We start from the raw sequence: 18,329 nt of genomic DNA, 5'->3' as shown, positions 1-18,329 counted from the left end.
TTTGCATCGCCTTCTGTATGTACTAGTCACAATTCTCTTCAAATGTTGGCCTGTTCTACAGCATAGTGAATGATGGAATATACTGGCTTGGACCAAGCAGTCGCTCCCAGCTAGTAAGATGTCCATGTAGTAAAACTCCGAGACAGATACTCTGTGTCAGTGTATTGCTGATATCTTACATAAGGGATGCGAACTTAGGTGAAGCACTACCTTAACGGACACCAGAAGACGGAGATCCCATTAGGCACACAATCCTCCACCTGTTCTTCTCAACCACCGAGGCATCAACCACCCCCAACAAAAGAAAATCTGCAAACCTTACTGCACGTGCCATCAAGTCTCTAACAGCCTAACAGCCAGTTGAGCCGCCGCCCGTTGTCGCCGCAGCCAACAACGGCCCTCCGGTTCGAAGGGATCTGCAAAGCCGCGGTGATTGCCCCTCCATCAAGCAGCCAGCCGAGCCACGCTCTGCTGCCACCACATGAACCCAGACGGCGTTTGTCACATGCTGAACAGCCGAGTTTGACAATCTGACTGAAGTCTTTTCCTCTTCGCTGCGGCTGGCGCCAAAGGTGAGCCCTACGTATATAGTGGCCCATCCGGCCATCCGCCCTGGCCGCCATCAGGCACATCCCTCCACCGGCTGAAGGCTGACTCAACATCAAAAACAACAACACCATGAGTGGTACACATTCAGATCCCAAGGACTCGATGAAGTCCACATGGCGCCAACTCGACCGCGACCAGTGGAGTATCGCCCACTGGTTCGTCGAGATCCTTGGCGTCCACCACGTCAGTCTGGATCAAGATGTACCCATCCACTCCAAGGAAGACAAAATGCCCTACATCGGAGCGCTTTCTCAACATCGTTGGATTCTCTGGCATTCCATCTTGCCTCTTCTCGTCCACCAACTCTACGTCTCCTACACCGGCCGCCCCCTAGGCTTCATTGCTGCCTACTTCTTCTATAGTCTGGCCTTCAAGTTGATCGCCATTCACGAGCTACACGTCCTTCGCCGTCTCGGTCACCTTTTCGGCTTCTTCGACGGTGACCAACACGCTCGCGACGGTGTTCCAGACGTGGGAATCGGCAAGGTCGTGCAGTCGCTCATCTCCACCTCGACGTTCCGTCCGGTCATGACCGTCTTCTTTAGCTACCGACCCAGCCAGCCCCCATCACAAATCAGTTGGACCTGGCTAATCCTTGAGATCGGGCTGTACGGCATCGTCCTCGACTTCTGGTTTTACTGGTATCACCGCATCATGCACGACATCGAGGGTCTCTGGAAATACCACCGCACGCACCACCTTACCAAGCATCCCAACCCGTTGCTGTCCCTCTACGCCGATACGGAGCAAGAGATCTTCGACATCGCGGGCATTCCCTTGATGACCTACTTCTCGCTCAAGATGATGGGTTTCCCCATGGGATTCTATGAGTGGTGGATCTGCCACCAATATGTCATGTTCTCCGAGCTGGCGGGCCACAGTGGGCTGCGGGTCTGGACGACCCCTCCCTCCACTTTGAGCTGGCTCTTGACGCTCACGGGGACTGAGCTCGTCATTGAGGACCATGACCTTCACCACCGAAAGGGATGGAAAAAGAGTGCGAATTACGGCAAGCAGACTCGGGTGTGGGACCGGTTGTTCGGCACTTGTCGTGAGCGGATCGAGTGTCGGGAGGAGAATGTGGACTGGGATAGAGAGGTTAAGATACCGTTGTTCTAAGGGGGTTAGAGCATAGGGATGCTGGATAAAGGGCTGCTGGTTTTCGGCCGATTAGAGTGAATGCGATCTTTGACGCCTGGTTAGTGTCTTGTTTGTGTGTGAATATCTGAGTGTTGCGCTAGATCTCTGTACACCGTAATACTTACTGCTTCCCCTATTGTGCTTCTCACATCAATTTCTTCTGGTCAGGACCTCTACTCTGTTTCGCGAAGAGAAGTAAGAAGTAATATTTTAGCCCTTAGCGACTTACGCTGTACAGGGCTACTAGGTTCGTCTGTTCTCGTCGATCAATACAGCGAGTTTCCGCCCTTCATCAACATTGGCTAAAGTTGACAGGGGTACGAAAGTCTAACTATGCTCATAAAATAATACAAACAAATGTCAACATAAGGAGTACAAGAAACAGTCATGAATCCCTTGGTGTTTACCTTCTGTTGTGCTGTGCTAGGCATACACGACCCCTTTCGAGCAGGGACTTCATGTAATCGAACTTTTTTCCATCCTCCTCCAGCTTTCTCTTTCGCATGTCTGGCACTGCAGCTACCAAGAACACCCTCAAGTCGACAAGGACTTCAAATAGGTTCCCAGGAACAATGACAGGCCAGCGAGATATCCAGACATTCCCAGAACCAGAAATCTGTATGGAAAATATTCACAAAGTTGAGGCAGACATGTCCAGTCCAGTCCGCGAGCCTGACGTCCCCAAATATCCTTCCTCACTGAGACTTTGGCTTGCTGTGATTGCTCTTTGCCTCGGAATATTTCTCGCAACTTTGGTGGGTGAATTTGACACGGGCAAATCACTTTCCTGACCCCGTTGCAGGACAGTACGATCATCGCGACCGCCACGCCCTACATCACCGACGAGTTCCATTCGCTCGACGAGGCCGGATGGTACAGCAGTATCTATACAATGGCTATCTGCATGTCCCAGCTTGTTTACGGCAAGCTAAGCGCATCATGCCCGATTCAATGGATCTACAGTGCCGCCATGCTTCTCTTCCTGATTGGGTCTGCCGTCTGTGGCTCAGCGCCCAACTCGCCAGCCCTCATCGCCGGTCGCGCCATCGCAGGCCTGGGATGCTCTGGTCTCCTCATCGGTGCCTTCTCTCTCGTCCCATTCCTCGCCGCTCCAGAGAAACGCCCGATACTGCTCGGACTGATCTCGGGATCGCGTGGGCTGGCCACGACGTTTGGCCCATTGATCGGCGGTGCTCTGACCGAACGGGCTTCGTGGCGCTGGAACTTCTATATCAATCTACCTCTGGGTGCCGTCATTCAGATAGTATTCTGGCTGTCAGTGCGACCTCCTCAGCGGCAGCTGGAGCGATTCAACTCGTAGGGCCAGTTCGTTCGGAGCATTGATCTGATCGGCTTCATCGCCTTGGCGCCATCTGTCGTCTGTCTTCTCCTAGCCCTGCAATGGGGAGGGGTCCAGTATGGTTGGGGAAATGCCCGAATCGTTGTTCTTCTTATTCTATCTGCAACTCTTGGAATTATATTCATTCTCATCGAGGTCCAACAAGGCAGCAAGGCCATGCTCCCGGCCCGCATCTTCAGCCAGCGAACCGTAGCCTCAGCTTCATTCTTCGCCTTCTGCACCAGTGGCTCGATCTTCATCCTCACATACTATCTTCCCATGTGCGCCGACCCTACCCCAACCTTCCCCAAAGCAAACCCCGCAATACTAACACAGGAACTAGATGGTTTCAAGGAGTCAAGGGCGTCTCGCCCATGCAGTCCGGCATCGACATGCTCCCGTGGGTGATAACAAGCACAATAACCTCTCTCGCAGCCGGCGTCCTGATTTCCAAGATCGGACATGCGCAGTATTTCCTCGTCATCTCCACCGTCTTCGGCGCTCTGGGCTCGGGCCTCTTCACCACATTCAGCCTACACACCACCGACGGCCAATGGATCGGATACCAGATTCTCTACGCTATCAGCTCGAGTCTCGCCAGTATTACCCCTCTGCTGGTGGTGCAGAACGCGCTTGCGCTGGGGGATGTACCGATTGGATCTAGTATGGTCATGTTTACGCAGACGCTTGGCGCGTGAGTTTCACTGTTTTCCTGGGTGTGGGAGGGAAGGGAGTGGTGTGTTCCAGTACTGACGGGATTTGAATCCATAGATCCATTTTCGTCTCGACCGCACAGGCGTTGTTTACGAATAACCTTTCTGAGAATTTGCGAGGGCTTGATGTTGCGGGGCTCAGCGCGAATGTGGTGGCTTCGGGGGGGATCACCACTATTACTCGGGACTTGTCGGGGGAGACGAAGACCATGGTGCTCGGAGCGATTAGTGATGCGTTGACGCAGTCGTGGTATCTTGCTGTTGGGTTGAGCTGTCTGTCTATCGTTGGTGCTCTTGTAGTGGAACAGGGCAGAATGAAGAGGGAAAACTAGGTGGTTTGTGGTCGTGCTGGTCTGTTATGTGGAAGCGGACAAGGCCAGAGTCCTTGTTATGCCCAACGGGAGTAGGGTTCGGATGGCCATGATTCCTGGATTTTCTATGAGCGGTTCTCCGGACTGTTAAAAAGGTCCGTGTCACTACTAAGCGACCCCCGATGTGAAAATGAGAAAAGGGTAAACAAGGAGGAGAGAGCCCTGGGGTGTAGGTCTGTTTTGATGAATACTATGAGCAGCCGTAGGTAGTAATCAGAGAGAAGGGTATGCTCAATCACTCCGAACTCAATGCGACTGGATGTAAGCTCACTCCAAGGGGAATGACCTAATCAACTTCTGGCACTCCATTTTAAGACTTCCTTTTCGATCTCAGGTCCAGTCTGCTTGGCATATATTCCAGCCCAGAGTCCTTTTACACAGATTCTTCAGGCTAAACATAATCAAGCCTGCCGACACCACACATATCCCGAATAGGGCTGTAAAATGTGCTGAATACGCATCGACAACTATTAAGAAGTCAGCTTATTGCGAAGAGTCCATCATGTAGACAGATAGACAAGGCAGAGTGCAACGAGAGTGGATGGCTGATGACCACTCGTTGGATTCGAGATGGCAATTCATGGACCTTGAAACTGGATTACGCATCATGTACCTAGCAACCAAGAAGACCACTTCCCATTAATCTGCAACAATCTCGCTTAGCCCACTGGATGTAAGAGATAGCCACATAACCGTCTCCGGTCGGAGAAAAGATTGAATGGATAGTTTCGTAAAGGCTGTTTCTGAGATTCAGATGGCGTGCTATCAAGTTCCTATCCTTGGACGACAGCCAAAACACTTGACAGGTAAGCAACGGACCAACTTAACAACGAAATAGATAAGGAGCATGGAAATATGGTGCTATGGTGTCTATTTAACATCCCTGCTCTCCAGCCATCTTCACTGTTCCGACCCCTTCATCCCAGCTTCCTTCCCTCCTTCTACCATAAAACCAACCAGCATCATCAATCTCACTCCTCACAACTAAAACTCCCCGCAACATCCACATCCCCAACCCCATCATACCTCAAAACCGCAGGAAACCGACACAACTCCCTACTCATCCTCCTTCCGCCACCAACTGCCTCAGCAAACAACGTCTCAGGCTCAACACCCTCCTCAACCCAGCGAACCAAGCTCCCCAACGCATCAACCGGAACAGGCCCGTACCCCGTGGGACCCGATCCACCGAACCCGGCACAATGGCCCACGCCGGGCGCCAAAAACAGCCGGAAGAACTCGTCCACCTCGACGTCCTCCTCCCGTCTCTCGAACACCTTCTCCACCGTCTCTCGGTACATGATCGTGCCGCCTGGTGGCACGATCTCATCTGCCATCCCGTGCCAAGTTAGTAGCTTGCCGCCGGCTTGTTGGAAGGCTTCGAGGTCACCGTGTTCTTGGGCGAGGAGGTGGCCGAATTTGGTGCGGGAGGTGTGTACTGCGTTTAGATACTCGGGGAGGGTCATGGTCGTGATGTTGAAGGTCGGGTCCCCGTGTAGGAAGTTCTTGAGCCAGCTTACTGCTGGGATGAAGGGGTTGATTTTTGTCGTGGTTATCGGGGTTGTGGTTGTGTTGGGGTAGGGGGGTAAGGAGGTGGTGGTGATTGTGTCGGCTGTGCCCTTGAAGGAAGCACCCGGCGGCAGGCCGTACCAGAGCCGTTCGTCGGTCGTGGGATCGACGGGCCCGTCGAGGATCGACTGCACTAGCGTCGCGTGGTCTTCCGTGATGGTCAGTCTGGTGTTTGTGTCGGCGCAGGGGATGGTGGTGTTGATGAGGGTGGTCGGATGGAAGGGACAGGCTCCCGGGCCGTACATCGAGATCAGCCCGTCGACGACGCCGTCAAGCCCGTCGCAGGTCTCGATCATGGCGGCCTGGAAGGCGGAGAAGACGCACTGCGGCGGCGGCGACACGGTGGCAGTGGTCGTGTTGAGCATCAGAATGGGCGGCCAGAGGAGCCACGCAAAGAGCTCTGGCAGGTTGATGCCCGGGCTGTTGGCCAGGATGCCGTGGTAGTCCGTTGGATACAGCGCCGCGGCCACGTAACCCTGCCGGCCGCCGGTCGAGCAGCCGCTCCAGTACGAGTATTTGGGCGCGGCCCCGTAGAAGAGCGTCGTGAGGGCCTTGCCGACCACCGCCAGGTCGTGGATCGAGCGGTGCGCGAAGTTCTTCAGCAGCGCCGTGTTGAGCGTTCCGTCCGGCCGCAGCGCCCATTGTCCGCTTTGCGGATCGATCGTCCCGTTCAGCGTCAATCCGCCCTCTGTCGCTGCCGCCGCGTAGCCCTGAATCACCGCTTCTGGCTGTCTGTATCCAATGTAACCTGTCGCCAATCCGCCGCCCCCCGTTGCTTGGAAGCGTCCGTTCCACGCCTCCGGGAACGGCAGCCACACCGACAGCTTGACGATATCGCCTTCCCCAGGGTGGGTGAGCGTCGCGGTCACGTCGCAGAAGTCGAGCTTGTGCCCCTGGGTGTAGAGAGATTGATAGCCGTAGACCTCCTGCCCCGTAAGTGAGAGAATCTCAATGCCACGGATGGCTTTCAACGAGTCCAATGTGAGTCCGGAGCAAGGCTGCTGCTGTGAACGTCGAGCCAGCGTAGAAGCTTGAGCGAGAAAGTGAACGATGCGAGAGAAGAGCATTGTGAAAGCTCATCCGGGGGCTGTGGTTGGTACTGGTTTGCGTGTGTTGTTGGTGATTTTTGTGTGTGTGCGTTGGCAGGTGGTTAATGTTTGTGGATGAGCAAACAAGCGGCGTCGTGGGCGAGGTGTGGTTGGCAGGAGACAACAAAGAACTTACCCCCGATGCCCAGATATTCACCGACCGGTAAGGGGAGCCAGACGGGAACCATCCGCGGATCAGTCAGGTCCGGTGCCTGTGATTCCGTTTCTTTGTTTGCTGTGGCGTGGAGGGAGTGAAGGGGTTGCGGTGCGGATATTAGGGATAGGGTTGTAGGACGCCTCTCCCGTGTCATACATACAATCAGCGGCTACTTTTGACTGCTCGCTGCTCTCCGCTCTGTGATTCTGATCTCGAGTCCTTGGCCCGATAGCGAGGTAGATTCTTCAAGATCTCTACTCTGCAGGAATGGTTCCTCACAAGGTCATTGATCCATTCGATTCAACAGTCCGACGCGGTCACAAAGGGAGGGTCCCTTTCCTTGGGGTTGCTACGCAGGCTAATATACAAGATTCGCCCCAAAAAGACCGTCAATATCTCTGCTGCAGAGAAAAGAGCGAATAGTAGACCTTACCAGAATTTGACAACACCCAGTTCAACGTAGTGGGGCAAGAGGATTCGGCATACTCTAGTCTGCACTGATAAGGGTGGCTGCTATCAATCGGCCAGGACAAACTAAGTGATTCGCGACCATTAAATTTTGGATATGGATCCAGGAAGGACAATAACCTTGCTGCCTTGCTGAGTGGCCTCCCATTTGACCTGACCGGAATAGTTACATTGCTGCGTGGTTAATGGATAGATAATATCTGAAAATTAGAGTATGTAATTAAAATACATCATAAAGCTAACTAATGTGCGGATTTTGCGGACACCATCGTAGTGAAGTAGACATCGCGCAATATCAAGTAAATCCCGGATCACCCGCTAATTCCCACCCCCAGAACCCCGTTGCGCCCCCAATAGAACAGTGAATAGAAAGCCATAGAGACCCAACGGCAGATGCAGCCTACCGCATGTCCACATGGAACAGGTATCTCTGTCGGATCTGTGCAACGTCGTACACAATGTACTCGTTGTACTGGAGCGATGCTGCTTGGGCGGTTGTCGCCCCGTGCACAGTATCCGGCATCTTCACGCCCTGTAGGTTGGGGTGGACACAGCCCGCGTCCTTCCAGTCCGCGGGGATCGAGCGACCGCGACCAAGGGTGGCAATCTTGCCTTGTTTCGCAGCGTCCTCGCCGGCGTTGAAGTTCCCATAGTCTAGCTCCAACATCGGATCTCCGAGCTCCGCATCGCACAGCAGCAGCAGACCTTTGTTCCCACTGCCATACGAACAGCAGTAGTTGGCCGACTTGGAAGACATATCGGCGAGGTAGACACCCTTGCCGAACATGTACCCATTGACGGGAGCTTCCGGGGGCGCAATCCGCAGACCCTGGCTCAGAATACCACCAAAGTTCGTACTGCGGGATCCGTGCCACAGAAGCCGACGGTCGCTATTCTTGATCTTGGCAAATCGGGACGAGTTGAAGCGTTCAGTCTCGCCTTGGCGTTCGATGCGGAAAATGTTGATGACCTGACGGGGTTAGCTGTGACCTTTGCATTTGTATCAATGTGTCGGCTCACCTTGAGGCCCAATCCATGTGTCGCACCACGCGAACGGACCAGGTAAGTTTCCAGCTCCGAGAATTCGGTCGAGTCACGAGCCACTAGCTTCGGTCAGTCACCACCGATACAACATCCGTATACTGGACTTACATGGAGTCATCTCATTCATTCCCAAGCCTTGGAATTGGCGGTCAAGCTGGTGGATCATCTCCGCATCCTCCGCGTCCTTCATGATGTTGTTGGCGACCTCCATATCAGTCAAGGTTTCCAGCAGCTCGATTTCCTTCTTCAAAAGGTCACCTTGAGTGAGAACAGGGGGTCTGTTTCTGCCAAACACGTGAGGAATGGTGGTAAAGTATCGGTTGCTCAGTCCTTCCGCAGCGGCCTGGAAGGTCATGCCGTACTTCGACGTTGCCGAATTCGGATCGGCCACGAGTTCGGAGAGATCTTTCAGAGCTTGGAAACCCGCACGAAGCGTACGCTTGCTCAGCTTACCGAGCGGCAGCTTTTGGGCATCGTACGACATGGCTGCCATGGTAGATAGGAAGAACTCCTGATTGAAGATGAAGGCCATCAAGTCTTGAACTTGAGGCGGCAGGGTACTCTTGACCTCCGCCTTGGGCTTCTTTTGAACCATCTTCTTCGCAGCGGCGGTCTCGTCCTCCGAGTCGGAGTCTGAATCCTCTTCGTAGTTGCGCTCGATGAAGGTATATTTGTTGTTCTTGGGGTTGTCGAGGCGGTTCTCCCAGGTCAGGCCTGATTTGTCCTTGAACTTCTTCTTGAATTCGGCCTCTGCACGCCCATAGGAGCCATCGCCCAGAAGGGCATTCTGGCCGCTCTCTCCCACTCGACCCCAGTGAGTCCAGGTCCTGAATTCCGTTTTCGACGGGTTGGTCAGAAGCTGGATGCGATAGAACTTGTTATTGTTGTTGGTCGAGCTGGTCTGATTAAGAGTGGCGTCCCAGATGGTTGACTCGGGGTCAATGTACACCTTGTGCGAGCCTGAAACAGCAAAGTGTCAGTGGGATCTCCGGGCCTCTTGGAAGCGGTATGGCCGCGCACCTTTGAGCGAACAGTCCTCATCCACCGGGATGTTCAGCGACTTCGTCCCGGCCTTCTGGGCGTTCTTGAGCTTCTTACTCGTACCGTCCTCGTTGACACCTAGGGCCTCCTCCAATGTGCGCTTCTTTTTCTCACCCTCATCAGTCTTGTCGTCGGTCTTGGTGTCGAGGAGAAAGTCCTTCTCCGGCAGTCTCTTTCCGGCCGCGTCGGAGTCGACGAGCCAGTCTAACGAAACAATATTGCAGTAGGGGACCTTGCATGCCTGCGTATCTACAGACAACTGTCAGTGGGCCCAGATCCAACAGCAGCATGCAGCTAGATTCTTGGGGAAAGAAGCTTTCTTCGTGTAACTGTCCGCCACGCTGCATCCGTGGGATCAACTCACATTTGCGACTCTTGTTGGTGACCTCCTTGGAGGTTGAGATCAGGTGCGTTAAATCCTCGGTGATGCCGGAGCTAAACTCTCCACCGTTTCGCTTGATGATGGTCGTCAGGTCGGCTGTTGACGCTTAGTTGACAGTGAGACTGGCGACTGACAAAGTGAAGCTGACCTTGTCTGTAGCCGGGGAAAGTCCCGCCAACGGCGATGACCAACCCATCAAAAGGTAGTTTTGTCATGCTGGTAAGAGCAGGATGAAGCAGGGATGATGATCAGGAAAGGGGGAAATGGCGTCGTGAGCGAGAGAGGTAAACAACGATCGCTAGTTCGGTTGCGAATACGAGGTTTCGGTGGATCGGATTGAGTCAGTCCTCTGGGTGAGTGGAAAGGAGGGCTCAACGTTAAGGAGAATTGAAGACGGAGGGAGGTTGTAATGAAAGGATGAAGATGGCAACAAGAGACGTATCGAAGGAGATGGCCATGGTTATAAGGGTGTGGCGAAGATGGAGAAGTGAAGCTACTTGCCTGTTTGGTCCCCGCAACTAGGCCGATCGGCAGCTTGAGGCCCCCGCGCCCGGCTGTTGCCTTGAGACCCTTACGGTGTGATTGGCCTGAGCTCGGGGTGGGCCCGCCAGGCACCCGCAGGGCACGTGATGTTGCCTGTGCTGGGTGGGACTGAATTGAAGCCTGAGGTACCGAGGGCCAAGCCATTGCTTCACCATGACTTCAGTCTAGACTCGCCCGCCGCCAACAAGCAGTCATTTCTGGAGACTTGGTATCAAACTGTGACCTATCTTCTCCTAGCCCCCAAAATACGCCCTTATCTCTGTTATCGCTCCAGAACCACCTTGGAGAGGAATAAAAAAGAAACACAAAAAAGAAAGTGGCGCTGCCCGGAATCGAACCGGGGCTGGCACGGCCACAACGTGACGTCATACCACTAGACCACAGCACCTTGATTATATAATTTGCATCGGTTTCAAAGGTTATATTGCACAGATTATTATTATTGAGTGGCCGAAACATCGCAACTACTTCCCTCTTCTCAATGCCAGCCTACCTACCTCTTTCTAGGCAACCAACAAGACTACTACGACCAAGAAGAAATGAAAATCAAAAAATGCTCCCATTCAAAACTTTTCTATGCTAACCATGCAAGGACCATCTATGGCCATGACATTAAACGCTCCACGTCACAAAGATATTATCATTACATATACAAAATAATATAATTATTTTTTGCCCCTGCGCGTCCCCATAAAGACCTTTTGCGGTCTGGATCTTGCAGCCCTTTAATGCACCGCGGAGCCGTTCTCCCCCTCCACGTGGTCATCCTCATCCGGTGCATGCGACTCCTGCGCCTTCTCGTAGAAGGGCGCAAACTTGCTCTTCATCCGCAGCTTGCGGCCGAAAAAGTAGAAGCCGACGGGGATGGGGACCAAGACGGCGGCAACGCACCCGAGGAGAGTCGAGGCCCACTGGATGCCCATGCTGTTGTACATCTGGCGCGAGAAGAGCGGGAAACTGGCGGCGACCATCGACCGACAGAAGGTGTTGGCGGCGATGGCGGAGGCGGCACTATGGGGAGGATCTGGTTAGTGATGCTGTAACGCTTCCGGAGCCGAGAAGATAGGCGGTACGGTACTTACAACATGAGGTAGGTGTCAATGAGATAGTTAAACAACTGAATGAAGATGATCAGGAGTCCGAAGCCGGTGAACAGGCCGCTCAGCGTGGGCACGATCCAGTGGATGCTATCCGTGAAGCCCGTCCAGCCGAACCAGAAGAGACCCGCCGCAAAGAGCGCACCGCCGACAATGACAGGCGGGAGACGCCACTCGGGCACAGGCACGCCGCCATTCGCGTCCAGCTTGCGGTTGTAGCCCCGCGAGCTCCAGATGATGTACAGCGCCGCGATGAATAGGCCCACCACCATGCCAAACAGGGGCAGGCCGCTGACGCCGGCGCGCATCTGATAGACCCCCTGGAAGACCAGCGTGTAGGCCGTCAGGAAGCAGTACAGCAGTCCGTAAATGAAACTGAGGTAGATGGTGACCGCCAAGATCAGGGGCTCGTTGATCAACAACCGCAGCGGCCGCGAGAAGTTGTTGACCACCAGCTCGCGCAGGTCGACCTCGATCTCTTCCTGCTTGGCGTGGATGCCCCAGTTCTTCGTGCGACGGCGCAGCTCGGAGGCCTTGGAGACGAGGATCACGGGCGGGTACGACTCTCGCAGGAAGAAGATGTTCAACACAAAAGCTGCGTAACCCATAATCGCTGGGATGTAGGCGGTCCAGCGCCATCCGAGGTAGGAGGCATTGATGAAACCCGAGATAAATGGTGCTAACAAGGGACCCAAGAAGACCGTGCCGGAGAACATGGCGATGGCCACACCACGCGTGCGATTATCGTACATATCGGAGAAAACAGCGGCGACGACCGCCAACGGGGAACTGCCGAAGATACCGCAGAAGAAGCGACAGATCATGAGGGTTTGTAGGTCTTTGGCGACGGCGACCCCAGTGTTGAAAATGCCGAACCCTAACATGGCGACGACGATAGGCAGCTTCCGTCCCTTCAATTCCGACAAGGGGGCCCAAATCAGCGGACCTGATGCGTAACCGACGATGTAGAGCGAGCTGGACAAGGTCGCGACTTCGAGGCCGACGTGGAAGTGCTTCGAGACATTGGAGGTCGAGCCGCTGAAGACGGCAGAGTCAAAGGTCGAACAAATACTGGTGAAGGCAAGGATGGCACTGATGTAAATTCTGGGGGAAGAGTTAGTCGATCAATGGCAGACGGACCACGCGTAGTCATCACGAAAGCTGGGAAGAGAGCATACTTTCGCATCAAGGGCCAGTTTTGAGGATATAGAGGATCGGCGGGGCCGTCAAACTCGACGACATAGTCTTCACGGGCCGGAAGAGGCGGAGGGTAGGGCTTGCCGGCGCCGAATGGCGGCAGCGGGGTTCGTGATGGGCGTGATTTGACGCTTTCACCCACCGTCAGGGCATGCTGGAGGCGCTGGGTCTCAATGCGGCTGAGAGCATGCGAGGTGCCTGTGCGCAGGCGTTCGAGGTCGATTTCGGTGTTTCGGGACTGCAGCCGGTGCAACTGGGGGTCATAGTCGACGGAGCTGCTTGACCCCGTCGAGGCCGAGCCGGATGAGGTCGGCCGGACCGGGTCCTCATAGGAGCCCCGGTGGGCTTCGTCTTTAGAAACATGGGGCGCATGAGGGCGAGCATCGGCCTCCGCCATCTCGAGCTCTTTGTCGAAGGAAGCCATGCTTGATGATCGACTTTAGAGTACGAGAGATGGGGGAGGAGGGAGAGATGAAGTGCAACAGAGATGACGACCCGAAGCCGGATTGAAAAATCAGGAAAGAAACAAGCTTCAGGGACAGGCGCCAGATAACAAGAGAGAGCAATCAAATAATTAATGATCAAAAGAAAAAAATAGGGAGCTCAGCCTTTTTTGCCCTCCACCAGATCCATGACCAGGCCCCAATCATCCATTCCGACTTATCCGTCCAACTGCTCTCGCCCCACATTTAACGGCTTCCGGGCATAGTTGGCATTGCCGAACCCAGACCTACCCAGCAGAGGAGACCTCGTCACGGATGGCTCTCTGACTGGTAAGTATATGAGTACAGCACACACCGATAGACGAGCAGAACTGGTGAAGGTCCCAATTGACCGCATGTTTCATCCATTGAGCTGCTGCTGCTGCTGCTGCTGAAGCCATGATTGCGAACCTTTGCGATGGGTGCCTCAGGCGTGCATTCACCGCCAGCGGGACGATCCCGCCATGACGTCAACCAGTCACTAGTTTCGAAGTAGATAATAAATCTTCTTCCATCATGATTACTGCTCTCTTCACGAACCTTCCTGAGGATTCTTGGTGACTGACAATTGATTCCCATCCACTTCACACAGCGAAGGCAGGTGGTCGGTGGACGCACTCGGGGTGTATGTGTTGCGCACCCGTGGCTTCCACGCCTGTTCAAACTTGCAGACAGCCTCGAGCCCCTTCGGAAGTGCCGAGCCCTGTGCCACGTGAGCGACCCTCTCTGGTTTCGGCGGGTGGAAGATTGGAAAATTCCTCTCGGTGGCGCATCGATTCGGAATCAACTCCGCCGGGTGGGGCGGCAAATCCCGAATCAGGAAGGCGGAATGAGAGCAGCCTGGAGATCATGGATGCCCAATCATATTATGGACGATCCACTGGTCAGGCATCTTCTTTTCCTCCTTCACATGCATTAGGTTCAAAGGTTCAGGGTTCTCTATCTGATAGTCTGTTTCTGACCTGCCTGCAGCAACCGTAGTTCATCATGCACAACATATGCATGTAGGATTCTGGCTGACTCGCTTGTTTCGAGGGTTCACCGCCCGGTCGGCTGCTAATAATAGATTTGGACTGAGCTGTAGAAAGTATGATCTTTTCGCGACGAGATGTTAGAAGTATTCACCGCGAAACACGTCCGTCATATACACCGATACTTGCGCCAAGCCGCGTCTTTCACAGCGGAGCCAGGCCCTCCGTTCCGGCCGAATTACTCTTGGCCCGAATGAGCTGTCTCAGCGTTCGGTTCGCCGGACAATCCACCCCGAGCGATTCCCCTTGTTGCACCACCCAGCCGTTGATGAAATCAATCTCGGTCGCGCGCCCCTTGCGCAGATCCTCGCGCATGCTGCTCGAATTGCTCGCGGTCTGCTGGATCACACTGATCAGGGAAGCCTCCAGCGAAGGGAAGGAGAACTGCTGCTGCGCGTCGGGTCGGTCCTGCAGCGCGGGCAGTCGTTGAAAGACCCGCGAAACCTCTTGGAGGAGCTGTCGCTGGAGGGGCAAGACCTCAAGGTTGTTGAGCAGGGCCCCGTTGCGCACGTCCAGCAAGGCCGTCAACGGGTTGATCACGCAGTTGGCCGAGAGTTTGAGCAGTTGGGCCTGGAATAGGTCGGCCCAGGCCGATTCAGTACATTGCAGGATGGAGGACTCGGTCAGCCGGTCTAGCAGGTAGCGGGTGGAACTGGACGGGGATGGAGCGGGTTCGGCCGAGCTGTTTGCGTCTCCGCCGACGGTCCCCACGGTAACCGAGCCGGTCATGCCTGCCAGCACGGCATCGAAGGGCGACCGTAGATAGACCCCCAGACGCATAATGCCGGAGATGTAGGTGGGTCGGGTGTGTGGGTTGGGGAAGAGCTGCTCGTTCAACTGCTCGACCTGACCCAGGCCATTCTGGAGGAGACAGATGGTGGACTGGCGGTTAAGTCGGTGCTGGATGGATCGCAGGGCAGCGATGGTGGCCGATGCCTTGACAGTAACCACCAGGCACCGGATGGGGTCAGTCGCTTGCTGGGCCAGATCTTTTCCCAGCAGCTCAACGCCAAAGCCGCCTTGGTCGGTCGAGGGGCCCGATTCCCCGATCTGCACACGCAGTTTCCCCTCGCGCGCTACGTACTGGTCGTACAACCCAGCTCGGTGGAGGATTAATGTCACGGGTGGACGCGTGGGCAGGGACCGTAGCGAGTGGGCGATAAAGGTCCCGATGCTCCCGAGTCCCACAATATGAATGGGAGAAGAAGCCATGAAGAGAAAGAGAAGTTTGAAGGATGAAGGATGAAGTGGGATAAGTTCAAACTTCAGTGCTGCGGAAGGTTTGATGTGTGGATCGGGGGAATTATCTTCCCGGCAGTGCGGCCCGGAGCGAATATCAAGCAGTGCGCCCCGCTATATACTAAGTACTGTACATTAAGGGGAAGAGTGAGGACAGCTGACCGCTTACCCTTGGTCAATTTTGCTTACAGCTTTTTAACAAAGGGTAAGTGAGCAGAAGCAGCCATCTGGGAGGGGAGGAGATCCAGAGTCAGGTGACCTTCTACATTCACTCAAGATGACTGGAAGTGTGATGAATTGTGGTACAATGACGGAAAAAACATAAATCTCGGAATTAATGACGATACTGTCATCGATAGGCTCATGACTTATGTTAGAGCTGTCCCAACAAAAATTTAGCAGCTGTTCTGACACCATACTGGTAGTTCTTTCTCCTTCCTGAACCCAACACCAACAAATCACGATTTTGATCCCCAAACTAGACATCTCTTCTACTCCTCATACTTAATCGTGACACCAAACTCACTTCCGTGTTTTTGCTTCTCAAACCTGACACCTCTTTGACTCCTCATATTTACTTGTCGTACCATTCATCTCAACATGTGGAATTGCAGCTTGGAGGGACGAATCGTGAACCTTAACGGGGGGAAGTACAAGATCGAGGAACAACTAACATATTTTGGGTCCGAACTCGCAGGGTCATGCGTCAGAACTATTACAAGTTGATCCAGTAACACCCGAGCTATCTGACCTACGACGTGCGCACCGACAAGCTCTATCTGGTCGGCCTGGCGGGCCTTGCGTACACTGACCCGAACAGCAGTACTTCTTTTCCGATTGACGAGGAGAGTCCCTATGTCGAAGCGTTCGATATCTGGCGGGCGCCATATCAGAAACCCGACAAAGGCTCGGGAGAAGCAGGAAAGCCGCTATCACCCAGCAAGCAGGCCGGGAAGAAGACACCATCAAACCAGCCAGCCAAGAAGAAAAGCCGACCACTATGGAGACCTTGAGTCAAAGCAATTTGGGAATATGTGCGCATGAGCCTGGAGGGTCTAAAGATATTATTAAACAAAGTACCCTAACTATTAAATTAGTTAATAGTATTAAGATATTAGTTCTTATATATTCCCGCGAATATATAAAAAGATTCTAGAAAAGAAAATATTAGCAGTATCTTATAGAAACCTATCAACATTACCTCCCCAGTCTAACATGGAAGTTGAGTACGCTTATTCGGAAAATAGCTGTGTGGCAGAAGCATTACAGCCGACAGTTAAGACTAAGTCCTTAACTATGCACCACAGTCGATTCACTCCCTTTTCAGATTTTGGAAACTATTCTCACCCTTCGTTAAGTTCTCCAATTCAATCCACCTCACTCTATCTAAATTATTGTAAGACATATCATACATCACTAGTATACATTTCATACATTTCACAATCGTTGAAAGCTGCTGCCCGCCCTGCCCAACTTCCATCCAAGCTTCTCCTGCACACTAAGCCTTTTGCTTATGTCAACTCCATCCACCTTTCCCTGGGGATGTGTTAAGTCTTCAGACACCCACGCAGATGTACTCATCCAACCAGAGGTCCGTACAGGCGGACCCGACTTTGGGGTTCCACTGCTCAATATCGCCGACGGTGATGCCGTGACTGCTAGCAATGGCCGGGCACGTATCGCCCGAACGGACGAAATAGAAAGTGGTACAGCCAGCCACCATTTCGGGCTCGAAGGGCGTCGGGGTAGCGATGGCGTTGCCGGCGGCGGCTGTCGTGGTCGTCAGCACTGTGGAGCCCAGGGTCTCGACACAGACATAGTAGCCCACGTCGAGATCGGCGCAGGACGAGCCGACGGCCGGGGTCCAAGTGTAGAAGGTGAACAGTTGGATGTCGTGTTTCGCGGCGATGGCTTCGCAGTTATCGCCGGATTGAACGAGGTCAAACTTGCTGCAGTTGACGGTCATGCCGGTCTGGATGGGCGTGGGCGTGGTGATGCCATCGGCGGGAGTGGTGGTAGTGGTGGTCGCCGGCACCGTAGTGGTAACGGGAGCGGTGGTGCCGGGGACGTCTACACAGTAGTAGTAGCCTGCCAGGATGTTGGAACAATCTATGAGGCCGGTCAGTACGGGAATCGGTGTCTATGAGTTGTATCCCTTTTCGTTTCACGGCGTACAGACACAGATCGGAAAACATGGAAGGACCTACCAGAGTCGACAGATGGATTCCACTCAAGGAACTGGGTCGCGCTGATGTCAAACTCGGCTTCGATCTTTTCGCACGAGTCTCCAATCTGAACAAGATAGAATTGGTCGCAATTGGCGGCGGTACCGGTTTGTTGCGGTTGATATGGAGTCGATGTGGATAGCGGTGCCGTGGTTGACGTGGAGGTGGTGAGAGTTGAGGAGCTCGTAGTCGATCCACCAGATAAAACTGGGCCGACCACACAGCAGTTCTGACCGGCCACGAGGTCCGGGCAGGTGATGCCCGGGTTGGGAGACTCGAAGGTTGGCACTTCCATGCCCCAATCCGCCGAGAAAGACTGGCAGGTATCTCCGGAACTGGCTGCCGTCTCATAGGTACAAATCACTTGCTGACGGGGGCCGATGGCCATACCCCATGCCAGATGTACTGCGGGAGTAGAAGAAGACCTGCCTTGTGGGATGTTGGAGCCATCATGGTTGGTTAATGCTTGTTCGAGAACGAAGAAGTGAGATACTTGGGCAAGCGAAAAGACAGTGATGGGGAACAACAAAGCTCTATTCTGCTGGGACGAAGTCTGACCGTCGAGCGTCTTATACCCTGTCGTGCAACCGGACA

General features: G+C 54.0%; 8 protein-coding genes and 1 non-coding gene across 9 annotated transcripts; 3 read left to right on the top strand and 6 right to left on the bottom strand.

Moving 5' to 3' along the window:
- The first annotated feature begins 338 nt into the window (after positions 1-338).
- On the top strand, positions 339-1,768 carry BO97DRAFT_44034 (sterol desaturase family protein). Its single transcript, XM_025698066.1, has one exon. The coding sequence runs from the start codon at positions 679-681 to the stop codon at positions 1,726-1,728; it is 1,050 nt and encodes a 349-aa protein (XP_025552273.1). The 5' UTR covers positions 339-678; the 3' UTR covers positions 1,729-1,768.
- Positions 1,769-2,321: 553 nt separating this feature from the next.
- Positions 2,322-4,398, top strand: BO97DRAFT_469870 (MDR family MFS transporter; the record flags this gene model as incomplete). The annotated part of the gene is made up of 5 exons (XM_025699883.1): positions 2,322-2,504; positions 2,552-3,028; positions 3,071-3,369; positions 3,432-3,782; positions 3,860-4,398. The coding sequence occupies 5 exons, from the start codon at positions 2,322-2,324 to the stop codon at positions 4,131-4,133; spliced, it is 1,584 nt and encodes a 527-aa protein (XP_025552272.1). The 3' UTR covers positions 4,134-4,398.
- A 754-nt stretch (positions 4,399-5,152) lies between these two features.
- BO97DRAFT_326252 (tannase and feruloyl esterase) lies at positions 5,153-6,631 on the bottom strand (the record flags this gene model as incomplete). The annotated part of the gene is made up of 1 exon (XM_025691314.1): positions 5,153-6,631. A coding segment is annotated over one exon (1,479 nt), but the record flags the coding sequence as incomplete, so codon positions are not given.
- A 1,072-nt stretch (positions 6,632-7,703) lies between these two features.
- On the bottom strand, positions 7,704-10,357 carry BO97DRAFT_388869 (putative poly(ADP)-ribose polymerase PARP). Its single transcript, XM_025693677.1, has 6 exons — positions 10,070-10,357; positions 9,904-10,017; positions 9,519-9,788; positions 8,607-9,458; positions 8,475-8,557; positions 7,704-8,424 (listed from the first exon to the last, which is right to left on the bottom strand). Exons 1-6 carry the CDS (start codon positions 10,134-10,136, stop codon positions 7,855-7,857), a joined length of 1,956 nt encoding a protein of 651 aa, XP_025552270.1. The 5' UTR covers positions 10,137-10,357; the 3' UTR covers positions 7,704-7,854.
- Positions 10,358-10,781: 424 nt separating this feature from the next.
- BO97DRAFT_t121 lies at positions 10,782-10,852 on the bottom strand. Its single transcript has one exon. It is a non-coding gene; the product is annotated as a tRNA-His (tRNA).
- A 266-nt stretch (positions 10,853-11,118) lies between these two features.
- BO97DRAFT_43980 (MFS transporter) lies at positions 11,119-13,300 on the bottom strand. The gene is made up of 3 exons (XM_025698012.1): positions 12,740-13,300; positions 11,547-12,665; positions 11,119-11,475 (listed from the first exon to the last, which is right to left on the bottom strand). The coding sequence occupies exons 1-3, from the start codon at positions 13,180-13,182 to the stop codon at positions 11,190-11,192; spliced, it is 1,848 nt and encodes a 615-aa protein (XP_025552269.1). The 5' UTR covers positions 13,183-13,300; the 3' UTR covers positions 11,119-11,189.
- Positions 13,301-13,732: 432 nt separating this feature from the next.
- On the top strand, positions 13,733-14,318 carry BO97DRAFT_43969 (uncharacterized protein). Its single transcript, XM_025698004.1, has one exon. The coding sequence runs from the start codon at positions 13,868-13,870 to the stop codon at positions 14,219-14,221; it is 354 nt and encodes a 117-aa protein (XP_025552268.1). The 5' UTR covers positions 13,733-13,867; the 3' UTR covers positions 14,222-14,318.
- BO97DRAFT_43968 (ketopantoate reductase family protein) lies at positions 14,319-15,594 on the bottom strand. Its single transcript, XM_025698002.1, has one exon. It carries the CDS (start codon positions 15,481-15,483, stop codon positions 14,416-14,418), a length of 1,068 nt encoding a protein of 355 aa, XP_025552267.1. The 5' UTR covers positions 15,484-15,594; the 3' UTR covers positions 14,319-14,415.
- A 1,378-nt stretch (positions 15,595-16,972) lies between these two features.
- BO97DRAFT_442578 (LysM peptidoglycan-binding domain-containing protein) lies at positions 16,973-18,254 on the bottom strand. The gene is made up of 2 exons (XM_025698275.1): positions 17,718-18,254; positions 16,973-17,619 (listed from the first exon to the last, which is right to left on the bottom strand). Exons 1-2 carry the CDS (start codon positions 18,121-18,123, stop codon positions 17,066-17,068), a joined length of 960 nt encoding a protein of 319 aa, XP_025552266.1. The 5' UTR covers positions 18,124-18,254; the 3' UTR covers positions 16,973-17,065.
- Positions 18,255-18,329: the final 75 nt, after the last annotated feature.

Source organism: Aspergillus homomorphus, assembly GCF_003184865.1.
Source record: "Aspergillus homomorphus CBS 101889 unplaced genomic scaffold BO97scaffold_14, whole genome shotgun sequence".
NCBI classification, from domain to species: Eukaryota; Fungi; Ascomycota; class Eurotiomycetes; order Eurotiales; family Aspergillaceae; genus Aspergillus; species Aspergillus homomorphus.
Note: the sequence above shows the minus strand (reverse complement) of the source record. Positions and strands in the feature narration are given on the sequence as shown.

What these genes read in the sequence shown, in the direction of transcription:
- BO97DRAFT_388869 (XM_025693677.1), bottom strand. Translation starts at nt 10,136, where the DNA reads ATGACAAAACTACCTTTTGATGGGTTGGTCATCGCCGTTGGCGGGACT. An exon ending in TTTCCCCGGCTACAGACAAG is followed by an intron (nt 10,018 to 10,069) that starts GTCAGCTTCACT and finishes AAGCGTCAACAG; the next exon opens with CCGACCTGACGACCATCATC. An exon ending in CACATGGATTGGGCCTCAAG is followed by an intron (nt 8,425 to 8,474) that starts GTGAGCCGACAC and finishes TAACCCCGTCAG; the next exon opens with GTCATCAACATTTTCCGCAT.
- BO97DRAFT_442578 (XM_025698275.1), bottom strand. Translation starts at nt 18,123, where the DNA reads ATGGCCATCGGCCCCCGTCAGCAAGTGATTTGTACCTATGAGACGGCA. An exon ending in GAATCCATCTGTCGACTCTG is followed by an intron (nt 17,620 to 17,717) that starts GTAGGTCCTTCC and finishes CCGGCCTCATAG; the next exon opens with ATTGTTCCAACATCCTGGCA.
- BO97DRAFT_43969 (XM_025698004.1), top strand. Translation starts at nt 13,868, where the DNA reads ATGTGTTGCGCACCCGTGGCTTCCACGCCTGTTCAAACTTGCAGACAG.
- BO97DRAFT_43968 (XM_025698002.1), bottom strand. Translation starts at nt 15,483, where the DNA reads ATGGCTTCTTCTCCCATTCATATTGTGGGACTCGGGAGCATCGGGACC.
- BO97DRAFT_43980 (XM_025698012.1), bottom strand. Translation starts at nt 13,182, where the DNA reads ATGGCTTCCTTCGACAAAGAGCTCGAGATGGCGGAGGCCGATGCTCGC. An exon ending in AACTGGCCCTTGATGCGAAA is followed by an intron (nt 12,666 to 12,739) that starts GTATGCTCTCTT and finishes CTCTTCCCCCAG; the next exon opens with AATTTACATCAGTGCCATCC. An exon ending in ATTGACACCTACCTCATGTT is followed by an intron (nt 11,476 to 11,546) that starts GTAAGTACCGTA and finishes TCCTCCCCATAG; the next exon opens with TGCCGCCTCCGCCATCGCCG.
- BO97DRAFT_44034 (XM_025698066.1), top strand. Translation starts at nt 679, where the DNA reads ATGAGTGGTACACATTCAGATCCCAAGGACTCGATGAAGTCCACATGG.